The following is a 27,646-nucleotide window of genomic DNA, read 5'->3' as shown; positions in this document are numbered from 1 at the left end:
AGCGTACCATTGCCAAAGGTCCGCGCGAAATTTCGAGCACACATTGTCTGTAATCGGGTCGCCGGCGCAGCCGCGATTCCGGCAGCTCATGGTTGATCAATTAACACGCTTTGGACACTAAAAATGTAACACCACTGTGTTAATTTTACAAGATTGTGGACACAAATCTTGATTTTCACGTCTCAATGTCAGCCTAGCCTAGTAACCTACGGTAGGTAGGCAAAGTTTGCACTGCTAATATTTCTTATTAGGTGTATCACCGCTTGCCAAATAAGCCGATATTAAAAGAAAAAACTATATATAGGGAGTTTCGCAGAACAGGGTGAACAATCTGGGCGTAATGAAGATGTTTGGGACTCGTTTTTAAGTATTTTCACTAATTTTATTTTATTTAACCAAGAATTTGCAAAGATAATAAAAAGTTGTCAATCTAGTACTACAAAGTTTGAACGTATAAGTAGGTGCTTGTGCTACTTAATACAGTTATTATATTTATTTTTAAGTACATAGTAAGCAGCTACTACGTACGTTTACCATGACCCCGTACTACGAAGTATTTATTAAGACATAAAAATTCGCGTTAAAGCAAGTCTTCCGTACAAGAAAGACAAAAAATAACATTATCCTAATTGAGGGTGTGAAGCGTTCGTCCACCCAAGGCGGTAATTTTTCGGTGGACTCGGAAAAATATCAGAGACTATTTAAAGTTGTCTTAACATTCGTAACATTCTTCAATACATATATAAATTAGCCGCCAGTAGATAGGCACTTTTTATGACAAAAGTGAAAAGGGATTTCTGCCTTTTGAAGAGACGTAACACGGACGTAATACTCAAAACATTAAGGGGCTGTTTCACCATCAATTGATTAGTGTTAACTGGCAGTTAGGTGTGATGCCGTCTCTATTTGTTGTGTTCGAAGAGACGGAGACGGCATCACATTTAACCGTCGGTTAACGCTAATCAATGGATGGTGAAACAGCCCCTAAATGAATTATTTACCCCCTTATTCATAAATAAGCCTTGTATATTAAAAAGCCAAATAAGGGTTGTCGAATTGCAGTCAAAAGGTGAACATAAACTAAAGCGTTTATGAATAAGAGGTTGTTATTTTATTATTATAGCGTTCGCGTGATTGCAATTCGTGAAAGTATAATTTCGCGTTTTAGCATTATTTCAAATCAGAGATGACAGGTACAGTCGACGTAAAATATTTGCCAGGTACTAAACCGAATGAAAATGTAAATAAAGTGAAAAAATTCAACAGTAGTAGTTGATTTAAATTACTTTGAGAAGATAATATATTCCAACTAAAAGAAAAACTTACGAACTAATTTATTTTATGCAATATTACTTAAAGCGCACTGATTAAATGAGCTTTTAAATGAAAAATTTAGAATGTTGAAAGATATAAGTATATTATGTAAAATTAAAAGAATAGTCATCAAAATATTTTTAAAATTACTTATGTAGCGGCATGATAACCGTAAATGTAAACTTTATCAATAAATGGTTTTTTTTTTCCGGCCACTAAAATAGGAAGATGATGACTTGTGTATTAAGTAATACAAAAACTCGAGTACATACCTAATACGTATTACGTACTAGTAAATATTTTGTACTAGCATCATGAGACCCGGCGTCAAATGTTTAATGCAAGAATTTTAAACTTAATGACAATCAAGAAAAGTTGACATTTGATTGGACATTATGTGCAAAAATCTGTCGTTCTACCATAACATCCAATTAGATTATTTAAGCATTTGGAAGTAGGACACAACTATCGCTTACCATATGTTATCTTATCTAGCCCTAATATCAAATTGCATCTGATAACAGCCGTCTAAATAAATACAAATAGAAAAATAGTGAAAACAACAAAATCAAAATATTTTTGGATAAGTCAACTAAGCATTGCAATAAATATTAAATAAATAAAAGTTTGTAAATGGCGAAATTTAAGTAAATGTTAAACTGAAAAAGCTGGTTCTTCTTGGTACTTACCTTAAATTTGTAGAAACAAAAGTAGGTGCAGCAGAACTAACACTTAATAATAGTACTTCACGTCCCACGATTTCTTTAACCGTTTTTTTTTCGCTTTAATTTGAAGCAGCAGAATTTAAATTATTCACCGCAGCCGTTTGTCGCGAGTTTTTGATGTCGTTTGATCGGAACATTTGAACAAGCCGCCGCTGCCAATGATTGGAACATAATCGTCGACTACTGCGCCATCTAGATAGCATTAATTGTATCTTTTTGATGTTGATAAAAACGCCATCTATTGGAGTTCCACAGTTATATTTAGGCCACTGGGAAGGAAGGAAAAAAGGAAGTTACGTAGAGTTAAGGTCTGCGCAAACCTTTATATTTACTAGCTACCCAACACCTTCGCTCTAAGTAAAATCAACAGTTAATTCAAATAAGCAATTATTTTGCATTAAAAATTACGTCAGGTAATTTGCAAATATATTCTTACATAATCAACCAAAATTTATCACCGCGACAGTAAATCTTTTATAAAAATATAATATTTAATAATTCTGTAAAAATCAGGCGAAACTGCTATAAGCCTATTTACTTCATAATTTACTCGTTTTATTTACGTTCTTTCTCTTTGTAACATATGTGAAATTCACTTATTTTTATTTAAAGGAACTTAAAAAAAGGTTTCATATTTTCTAAAGTAAAAATTAATTACGATAGTGGCATAAAAGGTAAGTATAGTTAAGGTTTAGGTATATATTTTTAACGTGCCTTGAGACTTTTTGTTCTCATTTTTGCTGCTCATGTTATATCGGTTTAACAAAATACGTAATTTCTAATCATATCTATTGTTGTATTTTAAATGATAATTATTTATTATTATTTTTTCCTCTTTTTTATTTATTTTATCCATTGTTCTCATGTTTGTCACGATTAAATATTTTCTTTCTTTTCTTTCTTTCTTTCTTTCAATTTCTTGATAATAAGTTAGACATTATTTATTAGACATTACGAAATAATCACTGTTTTTTTTTAATTCCTGTTAGTTATATTGTTGGATTTAGCTTGCGGGTCTAAAAACGGAATTATTCAAACATATTTTGACAGTTAATTAATTTACTAATAATATTTTATAGGGTAAAATTTATTTTTATCATCTTCCGGAACCAAATTTCGGTGGAAGCGAAAATATACGTTCTTAAAATTACACGTTAAAGCCGTATACAAAAAATATCCTTTTCACACCTCTCCTTCAGAAAAGTAACTTTTCCTCCCTGACGAGAGGGAGCAAAGTGCAATTTTTCTGTTCAAGGCTTTTCTAAGGATTTTATTGCAAATGTAATTTTTTGATGTTGATAATTGTAAAGCCACGCCATTTTCTATGCTGGCTGTTCTTTAATAATATTTAGAATTATTTTTTTCAAGTTTATTAATGCTCGGTGTGAAAAGTTGTATGAGCCACTCAGGAGCAAAATTATTTTCATCTTGGGCGCTTGAATCCCTCATAACGCTTAGGATTCTACTTTAGAATCCCTCGCTACGCTCAGGATTCTATTGTAGAATCCTTCGCTACATTCTGGATTCAATGTACGCCCTCGCCGTAAATACACCATTTTGCTCCCTTGTGACACAAATAACTATATATCGAATTATTTCCAAAAAAACCCGCATAATCTTGATATAATGAATGAATAATAACATTGATAATTAACCAGAAATAAATAGAAAAACTTCGTGGTTTTTGCACTTATCATTGGACGCAAAAATATTCTACCTTATTACTTATAGCTATTATAAATATTTGTTGTGAGATTATAAATTCTCACTATTATTTGAGACTCGAAGGTTTGTAAGGATATTACAATGTCTGGATATGGTCTGGGTCCAGGTCTTTTTTATCGTCGTTCGTCTCTTTTCCAAATTGCCATATTTGTCATCCTACTATAACATTATAAATGCGAAAGTTTTTGTGTGTGTGTATGTTTGTTACTCCTTCACGCTAAAACGGTTGGACGGATTTGGACGAAATTTGGTATGTAGATAGCTGGACATCTGGAATAACACATACGCTACTTTTTATCCCGATATTCCCACGGGACAGGGAACTATCTCGAAATAACAACCGCTAGGCTTAGTCATGAAATTTGGTATGAAGGTAGCTGGATGTCTGGAATAACACATAGGCTTAGGCACGGGATAGGGATAAATTGAGAAAATTGAACCACTGGTTCTTAACACAACCTCAATGAAGATCACGATATAAATTTTGGGATTTCTCAGGAGAATTTTGTAAAATAATGGAATTTCGATTGTAACTACCAGATCGAATAGTTTACGCGTGCGAAGCCGCGGGTAACCTCTAGAACAGAATATTACCGCAATATTCTGCCAGCACAATGCAGCACTAGCACAAACTGTGAACATTGCAGTCTTTTGAATGTCTTAAATTTAAAGGTTTATAAAATGCCGTCATATCATATTATATATATATATATACATATATACCTCTAATAATCCGTCATGGCAACAAACTATAAATTAACTATTATAGTGGCGCTCCCTGCGCAGAGCTTTGCCTAATACTAGCAATAGAGGTGGCAGCAGGGTGTTATCTATTTAAAGGGCATTGTGTCGAGTCGAGAACTCGGACGTTCAACTTATAGTAGGATAGTTAGTAACCTGAAGCCATATTGCCTATGATTCTAACGCTCGCGATCGCAATCAAATCACAGTTTTTGTATGCGAAATCTGTCATTTAATGAGGGCTATCGCGCATGAATTCGCCACTAGAGGCGCTAGTGTAGCGTGAGGTCTCCGAAATGTCAAATCTCAGTTTTTGGGTGAGCTACTCGGGTTTATTTAAAATTAGAATAATTTTATGAATATTTTGCAATATCTGAAATTAATTATGGCAAATATGCGTTCCGGGGCAATAAATGTCTGTGTTTAGAGACAGTTTTGTCTTTCGGAAACCTTTGTCCTCCCTTATTTCCGAACAAAACGGGGACTATGCAACACTGTGGCATGCCGATATTTTTATGGTACGGTTTTAAGGTGTATTAAATATGATTTTAATCTAAACTTTGTTTTCACGCCCGTAATAACAGGCTTTGGAAGCCATACTTAAAAACCTCACGCAACAGTGCGCCATCTAGTGAGACAAAAAACGATAGCCCTCATTGCGATCGCGTCAGAAAGTTAGGCAATACGGCCTCAGGTTTAACGAGTAGGATGTCTTTTGTCCCAGAAATTAGGATTCATTACAATATTATAGTCGCTATGTGTGCCAGCCTGTAAATACTGTTTCGGAAACCATGAACTGAACCCTAAGACTGTCCTTTGCGTTGCGCCACCCTTACCATTAATTACGAAGTTATAAATCAGAGACCATATATTGTGATGTGATCTATTCTTTATTTTCTCATCGTCATTCTTAATTTCTAGTCGAATAAATCAAAATGTACCTAGTACGAAGTACATACAACATAATCAAATTCCAAGTAGAACATAATCAACACTAGTTTTATTATAATTTATCCTTTTAACCGCCGTCAATCAAGGCTAGCACGCACATTTTACTAAGGGGACTACTGTGACCGACAAAGCGAATCACGACTTGCTCTGGTCGTCTCCGCCGATCACCGGAGTCGCAACTAATACAATACATTATCAGTAGAGTTGGGATGTTTGGTGGCAATTTTGAACAGAGTGCAGTGGAGTCGTTATTATAGATATTTTTATGATTGAATGAATGACACATAAGAATTTGAATAAAAAGTATGTTGTTTAAATTGTCATGGAATGAAATGTCTTGTATAATAGTAGAGCATATTAAAAAGAAAAGAAACATGTGTTTTATGAAACTTTGAAAAACATATGTTGAGATGTTAATTGTTAATCAACTGTTAGTTCATACATTTTGACAGCTGAATGTATGAACTAACAGTCCATTAACATTTATTTAACATCGTATGGTGAAATTGGTACTAATTATCCTATATTGGGAGTGAGGTATTAGAGTAAACCAACGGGTTTTTGAAAAAAAAAAAAACAGGTGATTGATAGCTTTAGAAAGTGGAAAATTGTTAATTCACACGTGAATGTGAATAGAAATAGTTCACGCAAAATTTTACATAAGTAAAGTTTTTACCATTCACTCATTCATTCAATTATAAATAGTACATAACGACGACTTCTCTGCATTACCAGTCCAAAAATGCCACGAGAATCCAAACCCTAATTATCAGATATGTCTTAAATATAAAACTATCGGTAAAATTAACTGCATACCGACTCTGTGTTTTAAAATTCAAATACCCAATAAATGGCGGTTAAAAGGTTAACCACATGAAATACATCATATACAGCAATTTTACTGTAACAATACACATTTATTAAATATCAAATCTAAACACATGTTATGGATACATTTAATGAATACTCAAATCGAATGTTTAATTGAATCGGCTGAAGCTCCTTTTAGTAATGGACTTCCGCTGCGGTGCGGTACGGATTATACAAATTCATACGTTGCGGATTAAATCAGACAGGAGGCCGTCCGCGGCGGACGGCCCATGAAGAATAAAAGATGCGTAGTCGTAATATGGAAAACCTTTAGTATCATTAGCAGACTAATTCGAAGATCTAGTACAAATACCCCATGTGTGCTTGTACACAGCTAATAATTATGATAACAATAATGGTCAAGGATCAATTCACCAATAGTAAACAAACAAATGATTTAATGGAAAATGACATTAAAATATTAATAATAGAATTTATTGAGAGTTGATTTAACATTAAGGCTCATCGTTGTAAATCGATTTAAGGAGTAAGTTTAAAAGAAATAACTTCTAATTAAAAGTAAAAATCAAAAATTCCATTTAAAGCGTGCAAGTTCTTTACCGCACAATTAACTATAACCTATAATAAAGGTTGGACCCATTTATGGTTCGCCGTGCACGTCAAAACCGTGGCGGCACACGGCGAAACAATGGACTTCATGTCACGGCGAATAATAAAAACGATCGTTTACCTGTCGACCAATTTGATACCGGTAGAGCCATGCGGTACTATAATTTTGGATCGCTGCGCCTCTCTTATGAACAAGAGGCTTATTTTAAAATATACTTATTTTTAACAAGTATTCAAAATGCTACAATTGTCTTAACGATTATATATTGTTACTAAACATATACTATTTTAAGACTTTTTTCATCCAAATGTTTTATTTATGAGAAAAATCTGTCTAATCGGTTAAATTGGTTTAAAGGTAATTCAATGTCATTTATGTCAGAATCATAATCATAGTATGAACCTTACTTAACCTACTTATGAAATAATCGGTTTCATGTCGCGTCTAATGAGTGATAAGATACTTTTGTGAGCTGATATTCTTCTTAGAATGCAATTTTACATTATTATAAGTAATCATCAATGAATTATTATGCTTCTTCTCCGTCGAAGGTACACCGCATCGGAGTTGCTGACACTTTGCGAACAGCTGAAATAATAAGTTCACTTTGGTAATAGGTAATTTACGCACACTAAGCCGATTATTTAAAAATAAATTATAATACAAAAAAATCAGGTCCTGTAAAGGCAGAATTTTCAACGTAACGAAAGTTGCGCTGTCTCTATTCAACTTGCGCCACATTATTGTTCATAATGTTTTGTCTTCAACGGCGCAGGATATTGTAAAGGCTAACCAGAATTATAAAAAACCTCGCCATATTGCGGAAAACCAATAGAACTAATTTCTTGCACTGGTAACACTAAATTAAAATGTCATCTGTCTATTGCTGTCAAAGTTTAACGTTGTTTGCGCATGGTATTTTAAAGTGTTATTTTGTGTTTTTGTGCGTTAAAATGCCGAAGTTTATCCATAGCCCTGGAAGGAAACTAATTCACAATGTAAGTATAAAAGTAGAAAAAGTCGGAGGGATTACAAAATATTCCTTTAAATAACATCACCGACACCGTTGTCAATATGACTGGTAGGTATCGTATAGTAAGTGTAAAGAATGTTGCAATATAAAACGTAGAAGTGCTACCCTCGCGCGAGGTTTTTTATATTCCTGGTCAGCCTTTATACACTTAATAAAAATAACAGTTCAAACTGCAGTCACACAAATTGTAAAATAAAACGAGAAGTTAGCCTTTTTTATAAAAATAAAAAAACCGTACATGATTAAAAATTATGTAGTATGGTTTATATCAATCCAATTTATATAAACTGTAAAAAAACGATTTTATCAAAATTCTTTTATAAACACCCAGTGGATAGCATCAATAACACGGTTTACTAATGTTTAGGCGAAAATTATTTAGCAAATTATTCCCAAACCTAACTCCCAAACTATTTATCCCATATTTTTATTTAGGCGAAGTGTTATTTCCCAACTCAACGTTTCGCACTGATATCATTTCCCAACTAATGATTCGATAAATTATTTTTATGCAAATTATCACCTGGATTTTTTTAAAGATGTAATTTATGTTTTCGTCCGATGTATTAATTGGCATACCTTAATTTATCAACTTATTGAATGGCATCCATCCTACTTTTCTAGTGGCAGTTATCCTGGCTGCTATAAAATATAACCTAACATCGAAGTCTAAACTAAGCTTCTGAACCTAAACTATTCAAGTCTCTTCTGCTCCGAACCGTCTTGCTCGCTCGCACAAATCAAATTGAAGTCAAACTTTGCAATATAAAAATTGCCCAGATGTTATTTGAAAATTTGTTACTTGCCTAAGCCAATCATTTTCTACATAATTATTTGCCACATAAAAGTGATGAAGTAAAATTATGCAATGTAAAAATGTTGTGAAATAAGAAAAATGCGAAGTAAAGTTATGCCAAATATTAGTTTGCCAAATGAAATTTCACAACACATTCATCTATAATTCGTGTCTTTTAACTAGACGTATGTATATTAATTTTATCACCAAAATTAACTTTATTTCAATATTAAATTTTAATTTGAAAAATCTTCGTCAAAATCTGATGTTATTTCTTGAATGAAACATGGGTATAATCTGTAGTAGCATAGACTAGCGTAGAGATGGTGGAAAATTTGACATTTTGAAAATCGATTACTGCTTGATAATTTATAAAGCGATTTTTTTTACTTACGTTAAAATTAAAAAAATAGATACTGCTTTTATAACTGAATACACAGTCTTTGGAATTGAATCAAGTACTGTAAATAATAAAATAGACAAAAATACTTTGATCTATTCAATTATTAATTAATCGATATACTGAACAGATTAATTGTTTTGCACTAGGTTCTAGGTTTTCACATCACTAAATGTCTACGGTCGGGTAAATGGCGTCTTTACATATTAACACTTTTCATAAATTGGATTGATATAAACCATACTCATATTAAGTGTTTATAAAATCTGCCGGACCTGCGCCTTTATAAAGCGGACAGAAGAAAGAACAATGTAGCGATTGCAACTTGTACAGTCACCAGCACCAAGGGTGCATAAATATCTGATACGACTATTTCTAGGGCCGGAAGGACGTGTCAGATATTTTTGCACGTTCCGCTGTGGCAGATATTAATGCTGGTGACTGTACGCAATAATAAAAAAAAAAAAAATTGTACGACATCCCATATGCGTGTTACGTACATACATTTTCGATCTATTCGCTAAAATAAGATACACTTACCTCCGGGACTAACGAGACCGGACCGTAAGGCGGCGGGATCCGCTCCTGGTAACTTGATGCCTTGCTTTAACACCATGGTTCCATCCTGAAAGAGAAAAATAAACGTATAATGTAGTTACATACATATATTTATTTGGGTTTTAAATTATTTTAATTTGATTAATGTAAGGTTTTACGACTATATTTCAATGAAATTGCCAAACAACCAAAGATTTCAGTCTAGTTTACCACTCGAAAGCTTTGATCGAAGTATGATAGATAATGCTATCCAAAACGGAGTAGCTTTTATGGTTTACGGGTTACTAAAAATATAATAAAAAAACTACCTTCAATTCTAAAAGACCCTTCTTCGCCATGGCTTCGACCTCAGCTTTAGTCATGACGATTTTCTGCACCTTCACCATTTTCTTGCCGATTTGCATTTGACACAAATCAGCCGCTGGATGAAAATACATTTTAGTCGTTATAAGAGGCAATACTTTTAAGTATGAGTAAATAAATGATGACAATAGGAAGCGAGGAAAAAGTTGAGGTTTTTTTGAATCCTAGTGTTCTTTTGAGATTCAATTATTCCGGCAATAATTTTGTATGGGTCAAGTTGCCCGGAATAAATGGATTTATTATTAATAATACGGTAATTTAGATCTACATTAAATATGAACTTACTTCTAGCATTTATCGGCAAGGGCAGCGGTTTGATGCCAGGGGGTAGAGCTTTAATGGGTACCTGCAATAAACACAGTACATGAGTAAGACAGACAATTATACAGATAAAATTAACAAACACTTGATTTGATATTAAACATACTTTTTTCAAGGTTTGTCCAGTCGGCGAAACTAACATATTGGACAGCGGTGGTTGTGATTCGGTACTGGTCGGTGAAGTTACACTCTGGAATGAAAATAAAAAACTTTACAAATTCTTAATCAACGGAATATCAATATTACAATTTTGTGCGCATTCCGTACCGTGGCTGTATTCTGCAGATCTGCTGTTGCAATCTTGTTCGCCTCGGGCTCAGGCTCTTCTGCTTTATCTTTGGTCTCTTCTGGTTTGCTGTTGCTACCTCCTTTGTCTTGTTGATTGTCGCCATCTTGTTCTTCCTCAGGGACATCTTTTGTAAGTCTGCAACGATGCGTATTATTTTTATTCTGGTAACCACCAGGCAATTTAATGTGCTCAGAAATACTTGAAATATTAAGTCCGAGTCGGTTCGCACAATCTTAGCGCAAGTTAGAGCAAGCAAGTGGACTAATATATACGGCAAATATTGAATTTAATTTTTTCTTGACTATTTATTTTTAATACTCAATAACTCGCTAAGCTTGTGTATTTGTATTATTTTTTCTATTAATTTCACTCTTTCAGATGACCAACAACAATCACTCTTGACAAAAACTATAATTTCAAATCGATCAAAAATGGATCAAGGAATCGAAAAATGAATATTTTCAGGTACATGACCAAGTATAGTTGGCATAATAGTCGATACAAGAGTGCATTAAAGAATTACACTTCACGTCCGCCGGCACCAGCACTACACGGCCCTCTATCGGTTCCAGAAATAGAGATACATTGTCATACAAATAATATATAACTTACGCCTCTTTGCGCGGTCGGCCACGGCGGCGGTCGGCGCTGGGCGGCGCCGGCACTGCCTTCCGCTTCGGCACGCTCCTGCGGCGCGTCGCCGGACTCGGCGTATTTGTTTGTACTTGCTATAAAATAATAATGATTAATAAGACGAATTAATAGTAGCGCTTCGAGATCAGAATCGGTATTTCAGTCAAGCTTCTGCTCATGAAAATGACTTTCTCTATTCTAATGGATATTTAACTAATAATGTATTGTGTAAAAGCATTACGTAGTTTTTACACTAAGTTTGGTTGATGGATAATATTATTAAGTAGTAACTATTAGAAATTTTAAGTAAAAAGCATGAATTCTGTAATTTAAGAACAAAAGATTCATTTACGTTTGTCTCCTTGTCAAGATCAGAATCATCATCGGAGTTCTCTTCGTCGTCGTCCTCATCCCGAATCATGCGTGTTCTGTAAATGACAATGAACAGTTTAATATTCACCTTCGCAGTATGCAATAGCATATGGAATAGCAAGTGACTAGCTAAAATACGTACCTATCACGAATCATACTGGCGTAGTTCTTTATTTTAGAAGGCCTCGTTGAGCGACGCACTACATTTTCTTCAGAGCTGCTCGTATCGCCGTTCTTGAGCGACTGTAAAATTAACAAATAAACTAGAACTTGTTTTATAAAAAAAACATCTGTAGGTTTTAATAGTACCTACATTATTGCACAGGCCGGGAAAAAGCAATTCGTGGATAAGTAGAGTTTGACGGACGAAGCATAGCAGTGTTTTTTTTTTTAATTTGTTGTAGTCTATATGGTAGAACTTCGTGTACTATGTTTGCAACAGTTAGGCGGACATTTCCGAGCATATTGGAGAAAATTATGATTTAGAAACTAACCTCTCGATTATCCTTGTTATTTTTGTCTTCCTTGTCAGCTGCGCTGCGTTTGTCTTCCTTGGTGGTGCTCGTGCTTGGGGCATCTACCTTGTTGCTGGCGCTAGGCACGTCTTTAGCAGCAGCTTTGACCCTGCCTTCCTTGTTGTTAGTTTTTTCTGCTTTAGAATTATTCTTTTGTTCCTGGGCGGAAGTAACCTTGGCTAGTTTTTCAGCGGCTAAATCGTGTTCCTTGGCGGACGAAGCCCTCCTGTCCTCTTTATTGACGGTCTTATCTTCCTTGTCATTGGTGCTAGGTTTGTCATCCTTGGTACTCGAAACACTTTTGTCTTCCTTGGTACTAGTAACCGTGTTACGGGCCTCTTTACTTTCTTTTGGTTCTTTACTATCTTTGGTAAGTGGACGCCGTTCAGCAGCTTTTTTCTCAGCTCCTGCTGGTATTTTTGTTATTTGGGCCTTCTTCTCATCGGCAGACCTAAAATTACGTATTTTTTAAGTGCAAAGAATGCGAAAACTTGTACTATTTTTTTATCTACTGAAGTTAAACTTACTATTAGTGACTTAATATACAATAGCATCTCTCCATGTTATATGTATACTAACCTGAGCTTGGGCGTTGAGGTATGAACTGGCTGCCGTTTACTTTTTGCTTCGCCGAATTTAGTAGTTTTCCCATCGCTCCGCCATGGAGTCTACAACAAACGATTAGATAATATTCTTACAGTTTATCGAATAACATTTAATGCAAATACACACATTTCTATTAAACGGCCAGATTGACGAAGATTCAAATTGATTTCGAAAGCGCAACTTACCCTTGTAAGCTCCTGCAATTCCTTCTCCAACAAGCGCAGAGACTTATCGCTTGAGAGTTGATGAGTCGTGAGTGTTGTCGTAGGGGTGGTGCTATCGACTTTGGCAGTCCTCTCTTTTTTCTGTGGAACTATATTAAAGCAACAACTTTAATAAAGTCAATGCAAAGGGTATATGACGGCACATGTAAGGTTATCGGATTATCAATTTTCTCACCATCCAAATCTTCTTTTTGAGCTGCTTTACGTTTAATAGCCTCGGCTTTCCGAAGAATACCTATCTGTAAATCCAAAAAAGATGCATCTACATTAGACTCACTCTACAAAACTGATATCTAGAGAGAACAGAATAATTTATACAAAGTCGATAACTTATTTAAATTGAAGATTAACATTTGACTGTCGTGGCGCTAGGTGCTACTTAATCAAATCGATTGTTTGGAAAATAACCTATAATACTAAAAATTCATAGTAATATTAATGAGTTTAATATTTGTTGAATATAGCATATTATTATACTGACTGAGCGGTAAAAAATGTGGCCCTCAAATGTATGCATAAACAGGTAATTATGTATGTAGAGAATAAACAGTTTTTTAGTTTCATTTATTCATATTTTATTTGATTACTATTATTTTACTGGCGTCTATCGCGCTCTAATAATTCTCCCCCAAATTTTGGGGGATTTGAAATTACGTGGTATCATTTTGCACGCACACAGTGACAACCGGATTGACGTAACGCGAGCGTAAGATGAAGCTGTCAAGTGGTCGCCACGCACACAAGCCAGAAAAAATTGGGACGTTTTGAATCGCATTGTTTCCTACTGACACTCATCTAGTGTTGTATATAATCAAAGCTTCTGATGTTGAAATGACAAAAAGATAAAACAGTTCACTGGCGGAATAGGTTATTCGTGCTCAAGGCAGAATACAATAGTGTCTAATTGAGTATTGTGATACGATTTTTACCCTGTCGCTGGTTTTGTTGGCAGACGGGCGAGAAGCCTTGGATGATGTGGCCTCGGACTTAGTGGCGACGGGCGCCTGCGAAGCACCGGCGCGCGCTAGCGCCAACGTGTCAACCGTCGACAGCTCCGTGTAGGTCGCTTCCATCTCGCTGTCTGTATCGAAAAGATTATTCAGGTATACATGACATGCATATAGTTTGGAATTGGTTTTGTATAGGACTTTACGTGGCGGTACCTTCAGGTTGAAGACTGATATTTAATGTATTGTCTTGAGTGTCTGACAGAAACCACTATTTGCAACCAAAATCGAATTACGGATTGTTGGAATATCGGCTGGAACTGTAAGCGAAATTGTGTTCGAGCCATAACTATACTTCTTTTTTTTACATTAGAAATAGGGTAAACAATCTTGACGAGTCCTTTTATTGAAAAATGTTTAAAAAAAACAGTAACTATTTAGTTATGATACCAAAGGCATGTAAATGATCATATGTCCTTGCAAATTGTTACATATTTGCTGCGACTTATTTTTCAGGTGTTTTTCAATAAAAAGACACGTCAAGATCGCTTACCTTCTTTCTAATGCTAAAAAAAACGAAGTATAGCAGATGACCGAGTGACGGAGCCATTCCACGAAGCTGATTGCTCCTGCACGCGGCATGAAAGTCTACGAACCCAGTTTCGGTTTCACCAAGATTATAATTTTCTATCTTCGGTTAGATATGGGGCTTGCTTACTCCAGTTGAAAATAAACGGTTTTTTTTTTACCTTCCGAATTAGTATTGGTCGTTTGTCCAACTTCAATATCCTTTCTGAGCTGTGAAAAAAAAAACAATTAGATAATGTACAACTGTATCTTAATAATGAAACCAATAAAAATGCACTACAATACAATACTAACCATGTAGCCATCTGCTTTCTTAATTTCCACAACCATGTGATCGTCTTCTTCTTTAACTGAAATAGAAAATTTATCTTACTGAATATGCTATCACTACCTAAATTCACAGGTGAGCAAAATTAAAGGAGCACACGAGAAATTCCGAAGCCTAGAAAAAGTAAACTGGAATCTATTTCATTTACAAACTGAATCTGTGAGAAATGCCGATTGTGAAATACAATAACTTTACCATTTTTGTTTTGTTGATGACATTGAAAGAGGTTTCTGATCCACTATCATGTATATTGCCGATGGTATTAAGATGGTCATTTCTAGAAATTACGAGTGGTGTTATCAGCTGAGAACTCCTTGGTTGACTAGTTGTCGCGGATTCCGCAACACGGTAAGTTGTCATCGTGGAGAAAAGTTTGTGACTACACTGTTGCTATATCAGGTATTGGCTCACCATTTAGTCCGTTGTCTTCATCGTCATCGTCCGCATCCACGTCTGCTTCGCCTGCGTCAGCCTCCACGGAAGACTCATCCAGACCCAACTCCTGTATTAAAACAACAGCTGTTTGTACTCAGCTTTGCGGCGGACATATTGAAAATAAGGTGGACAAATACCAGCAGTCTCAGCATAGCATACTGGCGTTTACCGCGGATATATTACCTAGTACATTATTACCTAGGCCTGGAAGTAGGCAATAGCTGATCGAGTGTTGGCTACGGACAAGCTTACAATACAAAACCAGTGATTGCTGTTCCGGTTGAAGCGTATTTAGTGTTGTTCTCAAAAATCGAATAAGCAAATTACAAACAAAATGTACCAACTTTATGGAAGTGTTACTATTTTAAAGTATATTTCAGTATTTCACTTCCATAAGATGTTTCCTTCACCGAAAAGCTTAAATACGGTAAATTTTGAAAAACTCAGATGTGTTAATCCGGGTTCGAACCCACAACCCTTTGCTTTGGAAGGTTTACTATACTAGGCTATCTTCGGCTTTTTTAGCTGGGTGTGTATAGTTTACCTGTCGCGGCGTCAGTTCATCTTCGTGAGCGGCCGCCATGTGCGAGTCGAGCTTCTCCTTGGACGTGAACACGAGCTCGCAGTACTCGCACATAAACTCTATTCCTGCAAAAACAGACAAGCGCCACTGCTTTATTGACTACGCTCTTGCTAGTCAACTTAACTTAGTGATTGATTATCACTATACTTCGTTTTTTTAGCACTAGAAAAAGGGTAATAATCTTGACGAGTCTTTTTATTGAAAAACGTTTTTTTATTTTAAGTAACTATTACTTGCTAATTGTTGCTATTTGCTGTAACTTATTCTTCAATAAAAGACACGTCATCATGATCGATTTCATTCTTTTTAATGCTAAAAAAAACGAAGTATAACCAACTGCCAATTATTAATTTTGCGCTCGTTAATTTTTTAGGGTTCCGTGCCTCGAAAGGAAAAAACGGAACCCTTATAGGATCACTTTGTTGTCCATCCGTCCGTCCATCCGTCTGTTAAGACCCTTTTTCTAAGGAACGCGTGAAGATATCAAGCTGAAATTTATGTCAAATATTTAGGTCTATTGTCCCTTGGAGCTGTGAAAAAATCAAACTTCGAAGCCAACGCAATCAAAAGATATAGCCGTTCATGCCACAAATTTCCGAAAATTTTCGAAACTCGCAGGGGTATCAGAACCTACAGGGCACTTCCCGTGAACTCAGAATCTTGAAATTTGGTACGAAGCAACGTCTTTAGCAGAGATAAAGGAAAAATTGCGAAAAGCATAAATTTTTAGCTACATCATGTAATAAAAATATTTTTACGGAACCCTCGGTGCGCGAGTCCGACTCGCACTTGGCCGGTTTTTTTGTGACTGAGATAAAATTATAAAAAAAAAAATTATAAATTATAAATTATTATAAATTATTGTGATGCCGTCCCTGTTTTTTTGCCCGAACAAACAGAAGCGGCATTACTTTTCATCTGTCAAATAAAATTTATCAGTGTGTGGTGAAACAGGCCCTTAATGTTAAGACTTAAGCAAGCTAATACCAATAATAAGGTAATATTCTGCAACTGTGACACTATTTTTATTCAATAAATAATTTAGCTAGGTAGTAGTTCTGCGTGACATACCTGACAGACAACTGAAAGTCTTCTAAACAAACCATAGACGAAACTAAATATTACAAACCTCTTTGATGTAAAATATTAGCCTAACAGTTAATATTTATCTAAGCATAATGAATCTCAAATCACTCAATCGGTAAAATTTTGGTCTGATGACGTCTCATAAAAGGAAATTTACTTAGTTATTAGCTTAAACACTTCAAATAAATTTTAAAATAATTAAAAACTTAAAGAGGTAAGTGCCCGGACCTGTATTAAAGTGGATAATCTATTCACCGCGAAATGTATGAGAACCAAATGTGAATTTTTGATTTCAGTGGGATAATGTAGCTAAGAGAAGTACCGTAATTTTGTCAAAATTCTGTATTTGAATTACTCAGAATCGCATTGTCACTAAAAAATTTTTCGCATAACGTAATAGCTACGTAACTGGCCGACTGATTTAGGTCAAAGTCGACAATGACAAAAAAAAGTATTCTGGCAAGATAGCACGAAATGTCGACTGGCCTCATCCACTTGAATACATGTCCAGTAAGTCTGTGATGGTGGAAAGTAATGACCGTTGACGTGTGTCCTGATATGCGTGGTGACGGCGTCCACGTTTTCGAACTTCTCCTGGCAGAGTGGGCAGATGAGATTCTGCGTGGCGTGGATGGCCGAGTGATAGTACAAGTCGTCCTGCGTCCCGAAACTCTCGCCGCACTGTTCGCAGCGGAACTCGGCGTCCGCACCGCGCGCCAAGCGCACCTGCTCCTCATGCTTTAAGCGGAGATGCCTGGACCAAGGAAGAATGGAGTCAAAGCACTACAACATACAAACAACAACAGTGATACTGGCCTAGGCGTTAGGATGTTTTTTTTCTTTTGCACAAGTATAATATTGTATAGTTAATAATTAAAACTATATATACTAAAATACCTGATTTACGAAGCCGCCGTATACAAGGAGTAATTTTATAAATGATGATCACGAGAGCGATCTTTTGTGTGCGGCTCATTTGACATAGTTTATAAAAACTTATAAAATAAACTTATAAACTTATAAAATGCATCTGGCTTTCTAAATGCCTAATAATCTTTAAATCGCTCTGGACCTGTACATATTGTTAGATTAGAAGAGAAACTTGCAGAGAGAATAGAATTTTTTTTGGACCAGCCTACAAGGCACAGTAGATCACTAAATTAAATTATACACCTCTACCTAACATATTTGATCGAAATGTTACTAGAGTAACTGTTAAAAATAAATGGATTTAAATAGGTATGCAGAATGTAGGCGGGATTTTACACTATACAAGCGTGCAATTGATAAGAGATAAAAAAGCATGACGGTATCCAAGTTACTTTAATCATCATTGTCATCTCTCGAGAAATGAAAAATAGACGTTGGATTAATGTCGATTGAATAATAGTGGTTTCTTACTCCTCTTAAATAAGTAACTAACTGTTGCCCGCGACTCCGTCGGCGTAGAAGTATTAAAAATAGTTTACATTCTATTCTCAGAGCTACAATTTGTTCTAAAATTTGTCAAGCCGTTTCTAAGGAGTTTGGTCACAAACATTTTTAACCCGAGAATTTTATATAACTATTAATGTACGTGTACGACTTTAATTTTTCAACTATTGCTAGCCATTGCTTAGCATTAGATTAATTTAACTGTAGGTATGTTAGAGTAGGTACTTTACCTAGTATAATGATGTGATTTCATAAAACTCTTGGTGCAGTATTTGCAAGGGTAAGCCCTGTCCCCGGCATGGGCACGGACGTGTCGCGTCAATTTAGACACGGTTGAAAATCCTGCAATTAAATTGACAAAGTCAAAGTTCAGTTTAGTGAATAATATATTTCATAGGTTGATATTAAAATCGACGAAGGCGAACTATAAATCTATACAGAGTATGTACAAAACAAGATTAAACTTACAGACGCCCGGCTAACTTCTTGAACAATGACGACGCGAGTGAGAGGTCATCACTCAAGAAGTTTACTGACATCTGTACTGCATGTATATAAACGGGAAAATCCCATTTCGCCTTCGCGATATAACTCTTTAGTTATAAGTTTGCGCATGTTCATAGCTTTGCTTATGCTAATAATGAGTGGGGATGAGGTGAGGAGCCTACTCTCTCCTATAGACTCACGGTGCGGACAATACTCGCAAGAGAAATGTTTCTTTCCATGGACAACGTCCCGATGCCGCTGTAGAGTACCTTTGGTATGGAACCTATGAACAATAAAATATTTTTGACATAGTTATCTGTGGATAGGTACGTGAAAAAAAATTAAATATCAATTTCACTCAAGTTCCATTCAATAATTTGATCACAGCTTACTTTCTGTCGCACACAGTGCAAACATGCTGTCGTGAAAAGTAGCCTTCATGTCTTTTCTTATGAGCCTCAAGTTCGTCCATAGACAAGAACTTGGCTGGGCAGTTAGGGCACAAGTGCTTTGGTAAATCAACATGCACCATCTGAAAAGACGTTACTATGCTCAAGTTACCTGATCATTAGATCAAATTACTTTTATTATTGATCGTTTTCACTACTTACTCAGTAATTCAAAAACATTGTTTTAGAAACGGCTTACCTTTTCATGCCTTTTAAGTAGTATCAGTCGTTTGAATTTTTTATCACAAGCAACACATTGGAACGGCATTTCGTTAGTGTGACGCAACTGGTGCGTCATTAGATCGTACTTTGAGAAAAATTTGCTGCAACAAATCCAAATTAAGTAATAGTCGATTGTACAACAAGAGCATAAAGTGATCCATTTTACCCGAGGCGTTCATATAGCCACCCGAGCCGGTACGGCGAGGGTGGTTAGACACGTTGAGGGGGAAATGGGTTTAATGCTCGAGTTTTATCCTCTGCTTTACACTTCGATCGTGAGGAAATTAAATAGCAACAGTGGAAATTATAGTTCACTTGCTAGGAACTTTATATTTTTCATGGATTGCTATATAATTATAATTTTTAGTTTTATCGATTTATTTTGATTGATTTTTAGTTTTACATAAGTAAAATTAAAATTATTAAATAATATATACAAACTTTTTTGTTTGTGGCTGTTGACCTGATTACCTTGGTCTTATGACGAACATTTTACTTTTTTGCACTAGAACATAAAAAGTTATTTTATATCGCCGAGATCCAGCATAAATACCAACTTTACGAGCATAAGTAAATAAGTATTTTTACAAGTTATACTGACGGTTAGCCTCATTTGTTATAGTGATAAGTTGGTAGAGTTTTCTTGCATGGTGGAGTATATATATTAGATAGCTCTTAGTATCGATTACTCTCCGAGTACAAAAGGCAGAGAATGACTAGTAGGGGGTACCACAAATCGTGGCATTAGTGAATATTGATATATAGTACCTACACGAGTAAATTAAACTACGGTGGTTTAGAATTGAACCAACCATGCTGTATGCAAGTTGTTACGGCAGCATAGACATAATTACAGGACACGCTGCTATCAAGTTCATTATTAATTTCCGAAGGATATGATTTTATTGATCACCTAATAAATGCGTTTTCGGCGACCTAATAAATAATATTTCTTCCTAAAATAGTAAATCTGTCACGTAAATTGAATCACCAAATAATATTAAAACGGTTACCTAAATATTATTTAAAAATTACTCGTAAATAATATTGATCATCAAATAATTAAATTGGGTTCCAAACTGAACCACCAAACAATATAGAAATGGCTTCCTAAATTAATTATACTCGTAATCACTGGAAAATAATATTGATTATCAAATAATTTAACTGAAATTTGACGATAATGATTAAGAATGAATGAAATAATAATAATAATATCTTCTCACAAACCCAGCCCCAAACTAATCAAAACTTGTTCTAGGGTGCTAATAAACAACGGGAAGACATACATACATATATACTTAAATACATACAAACATCCGAGGCTCAAGTACCTACTAAAAACATTTATATTCATCATACAAGTATTAGCAGAAAATGTTCGGTTCTGGTACTTCGCCGGCCGCTGCCGCGGCACGCTCGCTTCGCTCGCTCGGCTCGCGCACTGAGGGTAACAGTTCTGCCTAACACTCCTCCTCGCTTCGCTCGTCGTCGTACCTAACCAGACCTGCCTTAGTAGAATAGGTAGAAGCATCGAATTAAGGAACTGATCTATTTATTAGGTGACAGATCTATTATTTTGGTGATCGAATTTTGATGGTCAAACTATAATTTAGGATACAGGTTTACATTAATCTGATGACTCATCCTTAGACAGATTTGATTAATTTGATGACCAATATATTTCTGAGGGATAGATTTAATAATTAGGGTATCGCAGTTTAGTGATAAATCTAAATTTAAGTGACAGAAAATATAGTTCCCATTTCCAAATATACCCTGGCCGAAAAAAAAAACAAAAAAAAAAATCCCCGTGGTCAAAAATTCAAGTTCTACATATTATACTTAGGCCACTAACTACTTGGGTAACTATATATACTTGGGCCAGACTATGTATTAACGGATAAAGATTTTATCAAAATACCTACTAATATTTGACTTTTGCCACCGTGAATCTAAACAACGGGCAAATTTGTATGGGCACAACACACAACCGGTCGCCGCTTGCCGTTGCACGCTGTTGTAACAGAATGTTTTTGTATGGGGCGTTTTGAGTTACCAGCAATAATAGGCAAAACTAAAGGAAAAACTCCATACATAGGGCGATCCTCGTCATAGTAAAATATCATCAGGTTGCCACGATCTATTAAATGAGACATGTTTCGTTTCTGTTGATGGGTGGGGACATTTCTGCCCATGGTCCTGTGTTTCGATCAAAGGAACCTACGACCAATTTTTTTCTAAATGATGTATTACATCAGATCGTCATGAGCGTCCACATTTATTTCCGATATTTATCTTGTTACCACAAAATCTTAAACAACCGTCGAACAAATGTTTAATGCATGTAAGATTATGGAAAACTGACATTTTAGACATGTATAAGACTTGATTCAGTTTATCACTGTTTTAAATTGTAGTAAAGTGAAGGTGTAGTGTAACTTACGCGTCGCACTGGGTGCATTGCACGTTGCGTGCGCGATGCTTCTGCGCCATGTGTATCTCGAGTAGTTGGTGCAGCGGGTAGGAGCGGTCGCACTGCTCGCACGGCCAGCTGCCCAGCCCCGCCGAGCGCCGCCGCACGCGCACCATCACACCCTTCCTTACCGCTGTCTCGCGACATCGAAACGCCTCTTTGAGCTGCCGCACACTGGGCCATGTGCGATGGCCGTAGCGAAGCCACTAGCACGCGCAACTTACGGACGACTGTAGCCATACATTTGGCACGGCTTGTGTGTAAACAGAGCGTGCGGGTGGCAGCTTCCAAGGCACAACTTGTTGGAATCAACTAGGAACTGCGTCTAGTGGCTCAGCCCCGCCACTAACCACAATTGGCCCAATATGTAACAGCTCTTAAAATTTCATGTTTGCTCAAAACTTCTTTGTTAGCATGCCATATTAATACACGATGACACTCAAAAAATGATTTAATAATAAAGCAAATTGTTCATATTTTCATTCCTAAAAGCACATTTAACTTGTATAATTTTTAAGTAATGAAATAATAGCAATACTATTAAATATACAAATACGAATACTTACTTACCATGTAGATTCAACTTTTAGGCATAGATGGGCAAAGTTAATTCAAAAAGGAAAATTCGTCTTATAGTTAACCCGTTACATAAGTTTACCTGCTCTGTTTCACTTATCGATCAAGATCACCTACCTAAATTATTAAAACTTCAACGAATGCTAATTTATCTTATAATTTTTAAATTGCACCAAAATAAATTTCAGGATAGGTTAAAGTATTTTCTTTTTTCTGTCTAAGTTATTTATTATGTTATCCCTTTCGTTAATAAACGGTTAACGGATTCGCGCTTTTTCTGCCCAGCTATGCGTGTAGGAATGAGTGGGAACGGGATAGACGAAAACACTAATAAATAACTAGCATCTAAATGTTCGTTACACTCTGCATTTTGTGTTCAAATTAATTCCTTGTTGATTGATGAGCGTCAAGGAATTAAATTTGAAAGCAGAGATAAACTGAAGATAGTGCCAGATAAACATGCTGCAACCAAATAATGCTAAACAAAAAAAGACCATGATGGAACAAATTGAAAGCTATGAACACACGCAGATACGGAAAAAAAACCTAACAGTAATAAATTATAACATTCAAATAAAATTGTTGGGGTTTTCGTCTTAGGGCAAGGACTTACCTGCTTTTTTTGGTGTGGTAGATTCTTTGTTTCCCCTTGGTGATAATTTAATACACGCAGTTCCGCTCTTAGAACCATCTCCGGAAGCATCAATCTAATAAAATACAATATTTTTGTAATTGTAAGAAAAACCATCACTAACACCACTAGCATCACTTATTGCTATTTCAGCTAGAAATTTAAAGTCATTTCATGGACCAATATCTCTCATTCATTTGGCAAACCTTTGTTATCGAGAAGTACTTATAAATGTCTTCTTACTTTAGTTGTACAGTCAGCTGCAGAGAAAAGGTACCCCCTTGTAACGGCGACATCCATACATAGCACCGTTACAGGAAGGTACCCTTTCTCTGCAGCTGACTGTACTTTAAAATAATATACATTAGCAGATATTAAACGTTTCAAATGATGCATTTGTGCAATGATAGGTAATAAAATAAAATAAACCATTGAATTGGCATGTTAAAATGAGGAAAAACTAGTAAATTGTCTGCCGATGATAGTGTGTGGATTAATGATTGTTGAGATAAAGATACTAAGCATATGGTGGCAGGGGACACAAAGGAAACCAATTTGCATAAAGATACACAGTAGAGTTGTGCATGCTTATTCACTAAACAGATCATACATAACTAGTACAATTGTGCAAATGTACTATTTCAGTCCATTAGTTCTTTTAGCACAGTAGTACTTGACATTGTTTGAGGTTTGCCAGGAGCAAATCAATCAATGCAATCAGTCAATCAAATGAATCATTTCATGAGACACCACCATTCATTTGATTCAGTTGGCGCTCAACGGATTTGTCAATCGGAGCTATTCAGAGTAGTAAGGAGCCATTTGGTCTGATTGCTCTCTCAAGACATTCTGCTACATTTACTCAAAGCAGAAAGGAGATGGGAATATTTAAAATTCTAGTACAGTGTCAGGCAGTAATTCTTATCTTAGTACATCTACTACACAAGTCTAAAACAATTTGGTTCAAAGACTTTTATACCTTAATATTGTATGTCTCTTCATCCTCCTCATTTTCCGACATTTCTTGCGATGTAACTTGAATAGTAGCTCCTCCTTCAACAACTGTGTTAATAGGCCTAGCTTTTTTAGTAAGGTTGAAAATCTGGAAAAAATATTTTAATTAGAAAAACTTATTATTTTGTTTGACTCTTATTCATACACTTGTGCCCAATATTTACCTTAGTTAGAGAAGGAGGCCAGGAAACTGCGCTCACTGGAATCCCGTTCTGAACAAACTGTAGGCAGGATTCGTCGGCTCGCCGGCAGATTTGTTTGAAGTCATAGCAAATATCCATGAAAGTCCTGCAGCGCTCACAGATGTAAGAGGGCATCTTATCTGAAGGAAATACCTAAGTGGAAAAGAAGGTGGTTTGTAAACGAACTCAATTTCATTAATTAAACAATTCGAGAAATCATTGTGCCATTTTTTTAAATAATTCTCAAGACTAAATATTAATGACACTAACCAGAGTAACTTTGACCTGCTGGATGATGTTAAAAGCAGCTGCAAGATCAGGGAATTGAGTAAGTATTTAGCAATAAAATTAAAAATCAACTCTTACTAATACCCATTCATCTATTTAATCCCAAAATATGATGTGATATATTTGATATGATAGATTTTTGTCTTCATCAAAGATCATAATTTCAGTTTTTTTGTTATTTTTAGTTTTTCTAAAGGCAGTTTATAATATGATTGAATCTCATAGTAGTCATACATTAAAAATGATTACATACCTAACTGTTATATGGCAAAATATTTTATTAACTTATTGTGAGCTGCATCAAATTAGTAGAACAATAATCAATCACAAACCAGCCATCTAATCCTATATACTGTTTAGTAGTGCTGGCTAGAACAGAACTGAAGGTGTTATATGATGATAAAGATCATTATCATTATTCTTTAATCACATCATTTCCTTATTTTTTTTGAGTTTGTGTGAAATTTTGATCAGTGTGGTGCTGAATGTATGTGCGCAATTGTTACAATGCAAACCATTTTTGCATGTGTGTCGAAGATGTATGTAGTAGTAACTAACCCCATCATCAGCCAGGAATGGCAGAAAGATATGCTGGAAAAATTGATTCATGCATACTCCATTTTTTGTTCCTCCAACATCCCTACAGAAGTCAGAGACCATTCATTTAACACACTAGCATGCAATCACAGTTACCATCCCCAATCCCACTACCATCGTACGTACATGTTAGACAAGTGTTGTACTTGTAAAAGTACCTGACTAAAAACAAAGCTGCCAGCGGAACAGCCAACAACAAGTTAACCAGCAACTTGACAGCACACAAGTAAAGTTTATACAGTCAAAACCAGATAAAACAACATTGAAGGGACCATATAACTTTTATGTTGTGTCTGATAGTTGTTATACACAATATACACTAATACATAGTCATATTAATATGTAGTCATATGTAGTAGTATAGGTGTAAATTGTGCTTATGAACTTGATTTCAAATAAAATGTCGAAAAATGAAATAAAAAAAATAATTTTAGAAAACTTGCAGTACCAGCTTTAATATCTGCCACAGCGGAGTATACAAAAATATCTGACACATCCTCCTGGCTCTAGAAATGGAGTTGTATCAGATAATTATGTACGCTTGTCATGTCAGATATTGGTGCTGGCGACTGTACCAACAGTGCGCGCAAGGGGTTTGGATGGGGTGGGAGAAAGTAGTAGGTAATACTATGTCAAAACATTCCTTCATAAATTAGAATAAGTTTGAAAATTGTTCGTATTGTTTTATTTGCTGGTACAAGCAGAAATTTGGTTGTTATAGCTAATGAATATCAATAAAATTTCGTTCTAAGCGATATGTTGCTGTATTGGATGTTGTTTTAAGCCATATGTTTACTTAACTGTTTATTAGGGATTTGGCCAGGACCTTGCCCTTCCGTCCTTATAAACAATCCGTTGTTATAAATGATGTTGTTATATCCAGTTTCGACTGTACTCACAATAGTCAAAAGATATAACAGACTGCAGTGCCACAACTGTCACAAGAGATAATGCTTGGAGACTCAAAAGTTGAATACTATTATATACCAGCATGCCTATAGGTACAATATTTAGACCAAATGATGACAGTCTTGCAACATAGCATGATAGGTCTCTGACTAAAATTTGTATATCAAATCAACAAACTTGAAATAACCAGCCCTGTTAGTATAGCTTCCATTGTTGGTATAATTTTAAGAGGTTATTGTGTCTTTTAAACACATTTTAAACATTTTTAATAAATGTTCTAGAAGCATCAAGACAAAAACAGAACGTTTGGAAAATGTAATTATGACTGTGCTTGTGTAATTTATTTTGGCTGACATTACTGAAATATTAAATCTTACATTGTGGGGTCCCAAACTCATAGAAATTATTTAAAATAACGATTAATCGTTCAGCATTAGGTCTTAATTTAATATTTCGGAAGCTAAATAAGGAAAGATAATATCAAGAGCATCAAAGCATGCAAAATTCGCTAGATGGCGGTCATACAGCTGCAAGCAACTTCGTAATTGCCTTGTTTAGGACTTGCAGAGAAATAATCAATAACTATGACAATGATGGAAATAATTTATTTCACAGAACAAAAACATCTATAACCCTAAATTATTGAGAAAAACATGAAAGCATTTTGAAGGCGATTTCGGCGCCATGTCAGTAAACTCAGTATTATCACCAAAGGAATTGCCATTAAAACACCATATTTACAGTTTTTAGGACAAATTACATAAAAAATGCTATACTTTACCTCGATAGACACACATGCCATGATTTTTAACGGAAGGGTCACCAATATGGGGTCCCGACTCCGATCATATAAACTGGTTAACGATGAGTCTTGAGTTAAACAAAATCTACATAGTTTTATGTCACTTAAAGATTCTTTCCTTTTCTCCATTTTCGCTAGTTGTAAATGCGTCAACACTACATAAAAATATTTTATAATAATTCACTTCACTGAATCCTATCCGACACAAAATGGGGAACTTTAACATTCCACAGACAAAAATCGAAACGTTCGTCATGCCATGGATGCCGACTAATCGCTACCAGCGCCACCTAGGAACGCTAACTTTTTGTTTGTTGTTAGTTTTGATGTTTCTACTCAACGAGGGATGTCGCTATGGTCGCTATATTGCTCTAAAGGGAGGGCTACTCTAAACTTTCAAATTCCAAGTACATTTCCTTAGATGAATGATTGGTCTCGCGCGCTCGCTCGACTAGATACCGCGCTACCTAAAAACAAAAGGTTCGTGAATGCGGCAACTCAATATTGTAGTGTGCGTAAGAACGGTGTAAGACAATTTGCAAGGATGCTAGTGTGCGTGACGAAATGTGTTGCCAGCTGCTCCACTGTTACCCGAATTATTGGGAA

The 27,646-nt window shown here is 35.5% G+C and overlaps 2 protein-coding genes across 4 annotated transcripts in view; both read right to left on the bottom strand.

Moving 5' to 3' along the window:
* The window catches only part of Prip (aquaporin prip), a 30,206-nt gene extending 28,024 nt beyond the window's left edge, over window positions 1-2,182 (bottom strand). For both annotated transcript variants that reach the window (XM_074088379.1, XM_074088388.1), the window contains exon 1: window positions 2,004-2,182. The gene's annotated coding sequence lies outside the window, so the exon portion shown is untranslated. The remainder of the gene's footprint in view (window positions 1-2,003) is intronic.
* Window positions 2,183-5,376: 3,194 nt separating this feature from the next.
* Window positions 5,377-27,306, bottom strand: LOC141428370 (uncharacterized). Of its 2 annotated transcripts, XM_074088346.1 has the most exons (28): window positions 27,020-27,306; window positions 24,427-24,597; window positions 24,228-24,350; window positions 23,231-23,324; window positions 22,012-22,174; window positions 19,543-19,666; window positions 19,287-19,426; window positions 19,095-19,177; window positions 18,639-18,750; window positions 17,514-17,728; window positions 15,850-15,953; window positions 15,282-15,372; window positions 14,837-14,892; window positions 14,704-14,752; window positions 13,937-14,088; window positions 13,183-13,246; window positions 12,969-13,096; window positions 12,757-12,845; window positions 12,157-12,628; window positions 11,805-11,905; window positions 11,643-11,718; window positions 11,270-11,385; window positions 10,636-10,792; window positions 10,475-10,558; window positions 10,333-10,393; window positions 9,993-10,105; window positions 9,667-9,751; window positions 5,377-7,485 (listed from the first exon to the last, which is right to left on the bottom strand). In XM_074088346.1, the coding sequence occupies exons 1-28, from the start codon at window positions 27,167-27,169 to the stop codon at window positions 7,427-7,429; spliced, it is 3,432 nt and encodes a 1,143-aa protein (XP_073944447.1). In that variant the 5' UTR covers window positions 27,170-27,306; the 3' UTR covers window positions 5,377-7,426. The 2 variants fall into 2 exon arrangements, with proteins under 2 accessions (XP_073944447.1, XP_073944457.1); XM_074088356.1 differs by lacking the exons at window positions 19,095-19,177; window positions 19,287-19,426; window positions 19,543-19,666; window positions 22,012-22,174 and having other exon boundaries at window positions 27,020-27,302.
* Window positions 27,307-27,646: the final 340 nt, after the last annotated feature.

Source organism: Choristoneura fumiferana, chromosome Z (genome assembly GCF_025370935.1).
Source record: "Choristoneura fumiferana chromosome Z, NRCan_CFum_1, whole genome shotgun sequence".
NCBI classification, from domain to species: Eukaryota; Metazoa; Arthropoda; class Insecta; order Lepidoptera; family Tortricidae; genus Choristoneura; species Choristoneura fumiferana.
Note: the sequence above shows the minus strand (reverse complement) of the source record. Positions and strands in the feature narration are given on the sequence as shown.